This window comes from Apiospora kogelbergensis (assembly GCF_038363985.1).
Source record: "Apiospora kogelbergensis strain CBS 113332 chromosome Unknown utg000006l_segment0_segment0, whole genome shotgun sequence".
Classification (NCBI taxonomy): Eukaryota; Fungi; Ascomycota; class Sordariomycetes; order Amphisphaeriales; family Apiosporaceae; genus Apiospora; species Apiospora kogelbergensis.
This window is the reverse complement of record NW_027117423.1, coordinates 1564434-1577816: the sequence shown is the minus strand read 5'-3', so window position 1 is coordinate 1577816 and position 13383 is coordinate 1564434. Positions and strand designations below refer to the sequence as shown.

Sequence of the window (13383 nt, the reverse complement as noted above, 5' to 3'; positions counted from 1 at the left end):
CCGACCACTCTTGCTTAAGCGATGGCTCGAGACAGGTCCTCGGGGACATCGTAGTGCTTAGGCGATGCCGGTGATGGTATCGTCCAAGACAACCGCCCTCAACAGGCGCATCGCTGGAGACTGTCGGTTTACCACGTTTTATGCGTGCCGCCGCCGATGATCTGAGATCCCGTGTCCTCGGGCTCTGCAGTCCAAAGTGCATCAAAGCGGTCATTGCGTCCTGCCCGGCTAGAAGCCATTGCCCCCGGAACACCAGGGACAGATCCTCGTAGCGGACGGTGCTCCGTGTCCCCAAGCGTGCCGCTATGGTCGGTGGTGGGACTGGGAAATATGTAGTATGTATACGTCTTTACATCCTGTAGGTCAGGTACTGGGCAGTGCCAGCATCATCCGTTTTCTTTTTTCTGACAATCCTGCCCCACCGGACTGCATTGGCCTGCAGGTCATGTTTAACCAAGATCGTTGACACCCATCAAGAGATGGTGGGTAGCTCCCGGCTGTGGTTCTCAAGAAGGGCCACTGGGCCATTGGCAAACCAGCAGAGCGAGTTGGACAGTCTGATGTGATGTGGTGTAGTATCCTCAGCGAGCAGCCGGTTTTGCCAAGGCGGTTGAATAGATCTGAGCATCTCGTGACCTGTCTCTCCTCTACGACGTGTATGAAGGCTTAGACGGCAGGAGATAGGCCAGCCAGCCATATGACTAGAGCCCCAATCGCAGTCCCAATGCTCACGTCGTTGGACGTTACCTACCTACTTGTACCTGGCACATCCAGATTTGCGTGCAGTTGCCATCAGTGTCGCATGAGTCTCCAGAATGTGGGGAAGCGGCTGCCAAGGAAGTCCTGGGCTTTCTATTTTGGTGGGTTACATTGGATGGTTGATCCCCTGCCTTGCCGGACGAAACAGTACAAGCTCATGTACACCTATAGGACGAAAAGGGTCTCGCCATCGTCTAGGCCAGGCCAGGGATCCTCTTTTGGGGACACCACAGGCGGGATGGGGGCGGGCGGGATGATGAGAATAGGTAGGTGGTGAAGCAATATGCAACTGAACTGTGATTCGACTCCCGTGTTCGGTCTCGGGCACTCCAGCATGCGATTTCATTCCTATCCCGTCTCTCGCTGTCGCATGATGCCCACCACCTACGGCAGCCGCCTGTACGCTACATAACATACACATTAACCTGTAAATTTCCCGAAGCGTATCATGATACGTTGTCTAATGCGATCGGGACTGTGAGATGTTTATCGACACAGGCCAGATCAGCTCGGGGCTGCAGTGGATGATCCTCATTGCAAACAGAACAACCAAATCCGGGATCACAGCTGTCCATGGTGGAAGGAATTCAGATGGCAGATCCCGCACTTATCCAAATAAAGCCCATGCATCATCAATGCGAGTCGTCGCTGGAACTGACGACGTGGCAATTCGAGCCTAAAGCTAGCCGGACGCATCTCAGCATGCAAGCAGTATTCCGTGCATCTTCAACCTCAACTCGAGTAGATACACACCCGAATGCTGTTGTCTGGATGAATTGGGACGGGATTTCGTGCATGATACTGTACCTAGCCCGTGACATTATCCAGCCCTGAAAGCCGTGTTCGGTCCGTAGGTAGGTAGCAGGAGAGAGAGGAAGTGCCCGGCTTGTCGTGTCTTCCCTTAGCACATAGCACATGGAGATGGAGGCCTGTCGTCTTGAAAGGCTGCGGCTGCACCCGGTCACTGGTGGTGACATTGATCTGTTTCCTTACCTTTTTTCGCTTCCGTTCCGCGATTTCATGCTGGGCTTCTTCTAGTGGCTATTCGCTACAGACTAGCATCGTCAACCATCACCCTTGTAGCTGTTCCCTGATAACATGTTTTTTGCCCCGCTGGACAGCTGGACCCTTGGGCCTTCAGTAAATGGCGTTTCTTAGATCAGGACGTGTTACCAGGTTCAACCCGAACATCGTCAGCGCTATTGCAACGAGAATCGATGGTGTCATTTGCTCTGGGCTGCGGCTGACTACCTGTCTACCCGGAGGCGTTGGCGTCGGACTTCTTCCCGTTTTGTTCTACAATGCCGCGCCGAGCGGTGGATGCACACGTGGTGGTCAGTCAACATTAGGCTGCAAGATAACTACCTATTGAAAACGAGTTGAGGTTGTAAATTGTCATGGGCACACCTAGCAACACCGACGATGACTCAGGTATTGGGAAATCTACGTTGAAGTTCCTCGCCGACGCCGCAGCTGATGTGAGTGCCGGCTCTTTTTTATTTTTTTATATTTTTTTTTAATATTCTTTTACCCCTCGGCCTCTAAGGCGAATAAGGAGTTGAACCACGGAGTAGTATGTATGTATAGCTCCGTATCAGTTCATTGGCCAGACCGTGCCGTGCGTGCACATGCGTTCTTCTCCCCCATTGACTAACGGGCTATTGATGCGAGGATAGTTGCACTCGTGTATTTGGTGTGTGTTGCTTGTCCGCTCTAATTGCTGCGCGTATACCGCCAAGACGCGAATATCGACCGTCTAAACCCCGACTGGCGTTTCTTCAAAACCGAACTTGGACTTGACCGTCCCATCCTGTCCCGCTCTCGCATTGCATCGCGGGGAACATGAAAGAACATCGCGTCCGGCCGTGTCCATGTGTGCTTGTACATAACTTTCCATTGCCATTTTGCGGGGTAAAATGGCACAGAACGAGAGGCATGTCACTCTGTGATGGAACACTGCGAAGCACCAGATATGAGTTGTTCATGATGATGGGCGAACTATACAGTCACTACCGTCATCGCCAGGCATGCTGCTTCAGGCTATTCACCGAGAAATGGATGAACCGGCGGCCAGAGCGTCTTGTCCAATGTTTGCATCCCATGCTGCGCACGTGCCAGGTGTTGGTGTCGTTCAACCGTTTCCGTTAACTATGTAAATGTGCATCTACGCTGGCCACTGGCTGCTGCATGTATGTATGTATGTATGTACTAGTAGACTGCAAGTGATTGATATTGAACCCCCTCTGAGATGCGACACACTGGTGCGATGTTGGGTTTCCAAAGTAGCCAAGCCAAGCCTGCGAGAGTCAGTTGCTGTAGTTTGACATTTGCTCTTTATGGTAAGAGATCCTGCAGCAACTCGCAACTTATCAGGATCTGCGCTGCACTGCGATGCGATGCGGCGTTATCACAAAATGTGCATGCTCCAGCAGATCCGTTGCGTTACCACTACGGATGTTACAGTATACCTCTCGTACATCGAAATCAGGTCATACCAAAAAGATGGGCGAGGTTGCCTCCATTGAGGCCTAGCACGCATTGTGAGCAGGATATACCCATGGTCTCTTTTATTCCCTTTCTTCTATCGCAATTCTTGCTGTTCCGTTCACCATCAAAGAGCGGGCTGGAACAATGTGAGCGAGGCGAAGAGACCAAAAAAAAAAAAAAAAAACGGTCGACGTTGCAGCATAGTGGCTCTCTGCGAGAGTGAGGCAGGTTAGAAGCCAATCGGAAGCCCATCAATATTCCGACGTCACAGTAATACATTGTTGCCCTGAACCTTGTGCTGGCCGCATTCCGTTTGTGCAAACCCTTGCCCCTGGTCCTGTTCAGCTTAATACATTATGTATGCAAACGGCCGTACTGGGATGAGGGGTGCAAATGGCCGAGTTCATTTGTGGAATAGGAGGGATTCAAGCGGCCTTCCTCACCGCTCTCGGCTGATGCGCCGGCAGGACTTCCAGAAGGCCTTGTTGGTAGTAGTAAAGCCTATCCTTCACGTCGGAAGCATCCCCGGGCCAGTTTTTGTTTGAGCCAACCTCCCACGAACGGATTGCCACGAGGGACGATCGAGAGCAATCGCCCGCCATCTTTCTACGTAAATCACGTGCTTTTGTTTCAAGCCCATTTTGGCCTATGAACGAAGCCTGTCAATCATAAATACAATAAAAGTAAGATAATATGAAATAAAAATAAAAACCAGGACGCGCCATCCAGCGCCGCACTTAAGACGTACAGAAACACCTGCATCCGTAGGAGGCAAGCCATGCGGCGTCCCTTCGGTTCCTCACAGTTTTAGCCATTCTCGAACGCGCATTGTTATTTTATTTTCCAAGGCATGTTGGCAGCAGGCGGAAGCAGGTGAAGGGTTTCGCGGGAGGGCATCGGCTCTCGGGAAGAGCAAGGATACGATATCGGCCTCATCCCTGATTGCCGTTAATTCGTACGACCATGACCGGCTGCGCACATACTCACACAGATGGATCAAATGATATTACCCCGAGCTGGCTCGACCGGTATTCCAGCATTGCATGGAATAGGGAACGAGGCTATCCTGACAACAAGCGATGGATATCTCCAATCGCTGCTTTTTCTGCAAACCTCTGCACGATCACTAAATCTAGATCCCGTCCTTTTCTCCGACAAGCAACCCGACAAGCTGCAGAATGACATGTACTTCACGGCCATCCTCGTAGCCCCTTGCGTCGGAAGTGTTAGGAGAACTTCACCAGTCAAGTACTACTGCAGCTTGGCTGCAGTTTCTGACGATGCTTGCAGCCATGTACATATGTGACGAGGGTCACAGGTTTCAGGCGAACACTACTTGCGTGGGCCAACTATGCCAGCTTCAGAAATGCTTACCACTACTCCCAGGAACTATTGTCATAAATAGATGTGATAGCTGCCAAGAATACGTACGGCTTTTTCTTCGTATTGGAGAACGAATTCAAGCTAAAGAACCTGATAGCTCACCTTCTCACCTCTCTCTTGGCCCAAAGCTTGGCCGGAAGGAGTGATTGGTAAAGACCGTGGTACGACAGGAGAGGGACTGGACGAATGGCAATGTGGCCCTCCATGTGCAAGTTCTTCTTTCTTCCAGTGCCGGGCTCCGTATATTAACCCACCGATATTCAAACTTGCCTTACGTCGTAGCGCATAGATCTGCTTTGTGCAGGCAAATGGTGCAGGTCAGTGGTAGTCTCAACCATAATGCTCGAGAACTTTCTGTGCAGACTATGGCCAGCCAGTGTGGAGTGGTGGTATGCACTGCAGGAGGAGGCCAGAGGATGTCGCGGGTGGGGGTGGTTTGACATGTTAATTCTCGACTTTCCAGATGCTGGTGTCATCGTATGCCTTGATTGCACTCAATGCGTCACTGGTCGGCAGTCACCGGCTTGCCTGTGAGGAGGACGGTAGTCGAAATCAAGCGACTCGAAACGACGCTAGATGCCTCGGCGTGTCTGCCCATCAACTGTGAACCTGGCTCAAGCCCGTCACAAATGGGGTGCTGGCTCGAGATGACATCAAGAAGGAAGAAAACACACAAAGCAACGTACGATGGGGTGCGATGTGTAGTCTAGGTTAAACTGATGGATATGGCATCCATGGTGGAAGGAGCAAAAACTATACCACCTGCCCTGCCACCGTACGTACAAGCGCAGCAAACGGTGGCTTGTCATGTCATATGGGGTGGGGGATGATGGAAGGTCGTTCCGGAACAGGTGCTAGGATGGAAAAGAGAAAGATGAGGGGCAAAAGGGCACTTGTAGTTCGCGCCAGCAGAACAGATTGGTGGTGGACAGCGGTCGGGAGAGCTAGTTGCGGTTTAGTCATTCCAGCCTCTGAAACAATGGCCCTGGCCAGCCGGTTGCCTGATTGGGACGGAGAAGTATCCTGTGGGATTTCTTGCTTCTTATTAAACAACTGTGCCGGACCCCTGCAACTGGGGGCTGTTCCCGGTCCAAGCCACCTAACCACTCACCACTCTAGCTTTCTCGCTTGTCTCCGGCCAGCTTGGGCTCTCCCGTCGATTCTTGGGTTATCTCGGTTGCCTGACGGCCTACCACCTACCTAGCTACCAGGTTGGGGTAGCAGTCGCAGTATACGGATCTGAGGCAGTTGATGGGCATGACTCGGGTTTGCTGTTGGGCATTCGCAATATTAATCACAGCGACAATAGCAATAACAACAACAATAACTCTTCGCTTACGAGCATGGCAATCTGCGAACCCGAAGCTAACGTGATCCAGGGCAGAAACACCAAATCCCACCAAATGATCGCTTGCGACACCAATAAAGCTTGCACAGATTGCAGTGTGAGCTTAGTTTTTGCTGGTACCAGATAATCGGGATAGGAGAGATTCATAAGATTGATTGGCCTCACCATCACCAGTCACTAGCGAGTATGGGGAGAGGTGATTCTGACGAATCAAACTTAATAGTACCTCGATATACTTCGCACTAGACTTCTTACCTCCTCCTTACGACTTGCGTGACTTGCGCTTCCTCCGTCCAACCCAACAGCAGCGGGGGTAACGAGGTCACGCGTGGGAAACACGTCACATTCGTTTTTCCTTCATTCATTTGTTTCAGAAATTATGATGGCTGGAACTGATGATGTCAGCAACGATATGGATAGCCGTACACCGTATAATAAAGGCTGGGAGTATTAGGTAATAAGCAAGATGGTGGGTGATGTCGATATCCGCCGCACTCGCTCTGAATTTCGTTAACCCCACCGATTGATTTCTCATGTCAGAGGCCTGTTTTGTTGACGCAGAAAGGTTTCGCTGCGTTAGATGAGCAACACCAGTCTTAAGTCATTGTCCATCGGCAATTAGTCCAAATATCCCATTCCATACCAGGTGGATGAAGATGAACTGGGGTCCATTCTATGGGCTTCCCATCTCGAGTCTTACATACTTCTCCCGTGCCCAAGTCTTGTTCTTATTTTGCCTGAAGACATGGAGATGACCAACAACAGCAGAGAGCTCATGACGAAGTTTGATGTGGCTCCATTCTGCGGGCATCACCTGAAGAAAAGCGATTTAACCCAATTTCAGGGTAATCAGACGTACACGGCAGACAGCGTGCTAGTCGGTCACCGGCCGCAGAGACGTGATAACGCCCGATGTTACCAACTCATGCCGCCATGTGCATATCTGCCAAAGGCCGAGGCCGTTGTGATTGGGGCTCGCTCCCTTTGGGTTGGCACCGTAGCTTGAAAAGTCATGATGGTATGTTACTGGGTGCATGAGATGGAGGGGGATCGGATGAGGTGCGCGGCTGTCCCCATCCCACCGCGCTCCCCCGTCTTAGGAGACTCAGGACGAGACCCCTCATTCATCCATTGCATAGCATCAGGTATACTCCGTGCTACACCCTGCCTATCTGCGTAACGTACCATGAATCCAAGACGACCAATACTTTCTGTCAAATCGCCAGCGGGCTTGGCCCCTCCTCTCTCAATCCATGCCCCGCCATTCTTGTGTCTATGGAAATGAGCTCCCTGAAGCTATTGCTTTGAGGGGGAAGACACGGCAAAATTTGACCAACACAACATGCGAATGCAAGTACTCGAGTCTCGAGTCTCCCGCACTTCGCGTGTGGCCGGCTATCTTCTTTGTTTCCCTTTTGGAAATAAGCGTGCCGCTTGACGTACATAGAGTTTCTAAGACGAACTGGTCGGCATCTACATACATGCTATGGCATGCGACCACTTTAGGGACACTGCCAATACACACAGGTAGCGTTCGTCTCGCCCTCAACCTGCTATTAAGTTTCATGGTTGATATGCGCCGGGTGATGTTGTCTTCTAGTTGTCGGGCAAGTTGATAAGAGCATATTTGCATAGTGGGGCGGAGTTGTCGTTCATCGGGTCGATCTTGCTTGAGGTGCGCTGTCGGCTACAGTAGTTGAGGTTGTGACTTGATGTTAGTCAAAGGTTCTTGTATGTGCTACCCAACATACACTACTACTATACACATGCCTACGTCAGGTAGGCAACATCGGAATTACCTACAGACAGAAGCCGATTGGGTTGGACCAGGTTGGGTAGCCGGCATAACGATATATTGTGTGTCTTATTGGTGTGGGCAAGAAGTGGGATTGAGTCTGGTGAGAAGTATGTCGTAGTGGCATTACGATGCGGCCATTGTTTGATTCCATTGAGTCGAATTGGACATTACATTATCAATCTATGCCTAGTAGCTAGCTAAGCCATCTTCAGTCAAATGAGTGCTTTCTTTTCCCTTCAGGATCATGGTTCGAACACCAGGCCTCTGGAAGAGACCTAGTAAGCCAGGCCCAAAGCGGGATGGTATTACTGTGACATGCAGCAGGTGACAGGAGAGACACGCAGTAGCAGCAAGAAGAGGCAGATGGCGATGACGATGGACTGAGTATTGTAGGCGAGTAGACTTGTAGAGCAGAAAGAAGCAAAGGAAATTGTGCTGTTGCTGCATTACGCACCCTGACTAGCCTGGCACCTTCACTGGCAACCTGCCTAAGTCACTAAAAAGCTGCCCCGCAGAGGATGCAGCCGGGCCCCAGCGCCTTGTACCTTGCCTTGGCCCTGGCTCTGGGACGGACTAAAAGGGAAAAAGGCATAGAGCTGCTAGACAGTCGACAGTCGAGGTACCTTAGCAGCTAACACCCCCCCTCCCCCTCCCCAGTTTCTAGCCATGATCCCTGTATCCCAGCATCCCTGAATCCCTGACCCTCTTGCATGCCGGTTGCTAGATGGGGCATCCATCCCAGTCTCCATCTATCCACCACCCCCTGCTTCGAACTTCTCTCATGTATGCAGGTATGTATTTTTTTTGCAAGTACCTGGAGAGCTTGCTTTGCCGGTACACACCGGTCCCTCTTCCACCTCCTGCGACCCCTTCCCACTTTCTAGCCATGTGCCCCCCCGCCCACCAGCGCCAGACAGACGAACTGCTGCTGAAGAAGGTGAAGACCATGTACCGCCGTACCCACGTAAGGCAAGGCAGGGGCGCGCAAGGAACAACCCGGTCTAGGGTGGACGGGGGTGTCTTCAGTTCCGCAGCGGGTTAGAAGGCCTTGCTCGCGATTTCTGATTTAATGTCCAAACTGATAGGCGGGTGGCCGAGAAGGCCATATTGACCAGTCTGCCAGTGCTATTAATATTTGGTGAAGATCATACATACATGTACATACGTTCTTCCTTTGATTCTCTGGTCAGTCAGTCAGTTGGACGCTATCATTACCGCCCGTCACACGCTTGTTTCTCGCCAGACGAACCTGACTCCCCTCGCGGCCGCATCGCTTCACCAAACAACAAATACCAGCCGCCGTTGCAGCTAAACTAAGGTTGTTCTTTTCTTTCTTCCAGCCAAGCAGAATTCTTCTCTCCAACTACCGGCGCATCGCATCGCATTCCACGACACCCAGGAGGCTACTTTATTAGCCGTTCCTTAGCTACATTACACGGTGGTGACTTGCTACCCATGACCAACCCGGGGCTCGACCGTTTTGTAGGCTACACGCCATCCGAGAACTCACGGACTTTCCACCAACACAGACCCATCTCTCCCTGGCCAATGTACTTGTACACGCACTAGAGAGGCTCAGACGATACAGAGTAAGAGACTGAGGACTCAGGAGCGTCCCCAGAATACCGAGCTCACCTCTCGCCTTGGACACTCATCATCCACTACGGAGCGTACACAAGTAGCGGTACTCCTCTCTCTCCCCTTCACGATCAACCATTATTCGACATTTAATCTCAACGCTATACCTCATTGATCTCGTCAGCTGCCGCCTGCCACGTTCTGATCCAGGAACCCACATAGCGCTCTCATTGTTCCCGAGGAGATCGCCGCTGGCCTGAGCCTACTTACCACCAGGCCCGGTACACGCCCACCTGCTACTGCCACTGCCACTGCTTGTACATGCCGCTTCGAAACCCCCTTCGCCTAGGCTGTTAAGTTGCCTGGGTACACGCAACCCACAAGCTCCTCCTGGTGCTCGAGCATTTTGCTTCTTTTCTCGATCGACAGCACTCCACAATCCCTCTTGCCCTTGTTATACAGTACCTACCCAAAAGGAACAACGGCAAAGTATCGCTGTATCATCGCTCAAGCAAGGCCCCATCAGAGACGGGTACGATTCTGTCTGATATATATCAGCCTGGGCTATAGGGCCCTCTTCAAATTGCTCCTTGGCGGGTACTCCTATAAGCACCTACGATAAACCTACTCTTGGTTCTCAGCTCTCTAGCCTACTTATTAGATCCCCAAGGACGCCATCGAGCTTTCTTTCGATCTGGTCTACTCCCACAACAACAAGTTTCTTCAAGAGCCCGCCCAAAGGTAGTCGTCCTGTCAACAACTCCGACTCAGCAACGCGAGATAAGACCATCCCGTCTTACCGTCGTCACCTCGTGGATTTACCTTTCAAGCCAAGCATCAGCTACCAGTCAGGAACGTTCTAGCGAGTCAATATTCCGCTTCTGACGCAGACGCATTCGAATATATCCCCATCTCAGACAGACATTAGAGATCAGCCCCTCCACAGGTCTGAAGAACAGAGGCGCCAGTGTTCCCTGAACCCCCCGTGTAACTCAATTCGACGTCGACTCGGGCAACTCGGTGTATCCTCAACGGGTGAGACGGTTCAGAGCAAGAATATAGGCAATATTCGCCATACTGCTACTTTGTGTTCTTCTCACACATCATACTTTCAGGCCAAGGAATATTCGCAGACTAGCAGAATCTCCGGTTTCTCAACGTCCAAGATCTGAGCGCCCAGGAGTCCGGTGATCGTCCAGCTGTATCTATCTACTAGGGCCAATTATGCTTCTCGTTTCCGGAACCTAACACACGCCGCCTTCCTGTTCCTGGATTTCGAAACAAAAGGCCATACGCGCCACTCAGCCCAGCTTTCCACTTTGGCTCACATACGCTTCCGTTGTTCCTGCAGGACGCACATCAGCCATCATCTCACTCACTAGTCGAGCTACCTAGCCCGTCCACAGCATTAGTCACCTCTCGACTGCTAATTTACGACTTCGACGTATTCTTCCTCTAGTGCTCGTGCGCGGAAGTCCTCTGTTTCTCCCTGTAAGTTGGCTCCACCTTTTTCTAAACAAATCACCATCTGGCCCCCGGTTGGCTGTCGTCTCTCTCTTCGCGATATATCAGACTGGCCAGCGCCTCTTCCTCCCGACACTTAACCCCCACCTACACGTCTTCTTCAGGCCGCCGTGTATAATAATACCCAGTGCTCTTGCTCGGCCCCTTTGTTGTATTGCCAATTCATCACACAGTTGCTCGTTATATTTCCTCATCCTACGTCCGTTCCTCGGAAGTTAATACCCCCCAAAAGGACCCAGCCGTTGCTCTTGTTATCTGCGCTGGACGCTGCACGGTGTCCTCCCCCTTTCCCTTTTGCCCGCAGCCCTTGTCCTTAACCTGGGCGAACATCACCACAATAAATTTGGGACGACATTGTTCGGAAACGCATAGACTTCATCCTACAGCGTTGCATTGATCAGATCCGGCTTCCATACCGTTCCGAGCAAGGGTGTCCTCCACCTCGAGTCCACTCCCAAACCATCAAAAACTACACTGGTTCCCTCGCCAGCTCATGTCATCGGTGCCCTGCCTCACTTGAACCAGGACTTCCCCACTAACTCGACATCCTCAAGGGTTTATAAGTTCTGTGATCCGCTCACACAGAGAGTTTGTTTTCAGAACTCTGATCTTTGGTAGACAGCAACCACAGAGATGGAATTGATGGAACTTGTGGAGAATGAGCCTACGGCTCGCCCCTTCCAGTGCGACTGGCAGTCCTGCAACAAGGTATGTTGACAGAAAGACTCGGGCTGCTCAAACGGCACGGCTATCCCCTGTGGTCGTCGTCTACTGTACTAATGCGGAGGACAGAGCTTTAATCGCAAATCGGACTTGCAACGGCACTACCGCATACACACAAATGAGAGACCATACTCTTGTGTAACCCCTGGCTGTGGAAAGAGCTTCATCCAACGTAGTGCCTTGACAGTTCACATTCGCACTCATACCGGCGAGAAGCCTCATCAGTGCCAACATATCGGCTGCGGCAAACGTTTCTCAGACGTAGGTCGCCGCATCTCGAACTCGCTGGCTTGTTTCACCGACGTACTAACCCCCACAATAGTCATCGAGCCTTGCACGACACCGTCGAATCCACACGGGCAAGCGACCGTATAAGTGCGCACATGAGGGATGTTTAAAGAGCTTTTGCCGAAAGACCACGATGGTCAAACATCAACGACGTTCCCATCAACGAGGCATCCACTCGTCTGAGATAGATGATTGCACGTCCGAGTCGGATGGCGGTGAGTCACCGACGACTCCTAGATTGTCTGCGATGCAGTGGCCACAAGGCGTCAACCTGGCTGGCCACCCTGGCATCCATGGCCACAGTCTTCATCGGGCAGCCTCTTTTGCCGACTTCGGCCAACATCTTGGTTACGGCATGCAGCAGTTCAACCACCGCCATAGTGTCTCCTCGGGACCACATGAATACCACGGCCAATCGATACAGGAGCAACAACAGCAGCAGCAACAAGCACACCAGCATCAGCACCAGCACCAACATCAACATCAACATCAGCATCAACACCCTGGCGCGCAATTGCTGCATCGGACAACCAGCATGCCACAACACACATACTATGTGACGGAACATAGCAACCCAGGTGTGGCGACATTGAACACAAACCCGATGTCAGCTTACCAGGTACCGAGGCAACAAGTCGAGCGCTTACCGCTTGAGATTCCGTACACTGCTTCCGGGCTTGCCGGATCGATACAAAGCAGCCCCAGCACCTTCTCACCTGCATCGGGCCGCAGTCCCTCCGCCCACCAGGACGGCTTCTACACCCACCAGCCTACCCAGACAGCAACGTATGCTCTGCACAGCACGTCGCCCGTGGTCGAGCATCCTCCGCAACAGCCAATGGTGCAATACGCTCAGCAGATGCCGCAGCCGCTTCCGGCTTCTCAAGCCGTCCCCTCCCAGGCGCCGGCAGCACAACAGGAGGAGCACTGGTACAACGGCGTAGCATACCAAGCCCCGGTGGAAGTTGCAACAATTGGCCAGCTGCCAACGTACGGGTCTGGGGTTTACGACCCATGGGCCATCAAACCGGACTTCGAGGACCCGTCGATGCAAATGCCCAGCGCCCGACTCGAAACCATGTAATGGTGCAAACTGCGACTTGTTGAGTGCTGCCCGGGCTTCACTCACATGATCGACTACTCAACCGATACCCGCCGCCGCTGTTCGCCATTGGCGGCATATAGTAATACCGAGAAGTCCTTTGGGACTTGTGTACAACCATTGTTAGCGTCTTGTTATGTTTCTGCATCAGCGACCATATACCACGGGCTTATAGCACCGTATGATTTCGATCTGGCGAGGATGTGGATTTCACACCCGTTGTCCTTGAATTTTCGGCGACACCATGAGCAAACACTGCTCGCTTTACTTGGCAAGCCCAGCCACGGCATGACGCCTGCGCTGTTTCTAATCGTTTCCGGGAGCTCGTCGCACGTGGTTGTACTGCTTTGCTGTGCTTCCCGGAAGCAATCGGCACGCCTGCCACATATTAAT

General features: G+C 52.0%; 2 protein-coding genes across 2 annotated transcripts; one reads left to right on the top strand and one right to left on the bottom strand.

Moving 5' to 3' along the window:
• Positions 1-128: 128 nt before the first annotated feature.
• On the bottom strand, positions 129-628 carry PG998_009358 (uncharacterized protein; the record flags this gene model as incomplete). The annotated part of the gene is made up of 2 exons (XM_066876174.1): positions 129-321; positions 537-628. 2 exons carry the CDS (start codon positions 626-628, stop codon positions 129-131), a joined length of 285 nt encoding a protein of 94 aa, XP_066728330.1.
• Positions 629-11510: 10882 nt separating this feature from the next.
• Positions 11511-12972, top strand: PG998_009357 (C2H2 finger domain-containing protein; the record flags this gene model as incomplete). Its single annotated transcript, XM_066876173.1, has 3 exons — positions 11511-11585; positions 11670-11861; positions 11923-12972. The coding sequence occupies 3 exons, from the start codon at positions 11511-11513 to the stop codon at positions 12970-12972; spliced, it is 1317 nt and encodes a 438-aa protein (XP_066728329.1).
• Between the last annotated feature and the right edge of the window lie 411 nt (positions 12973-13383).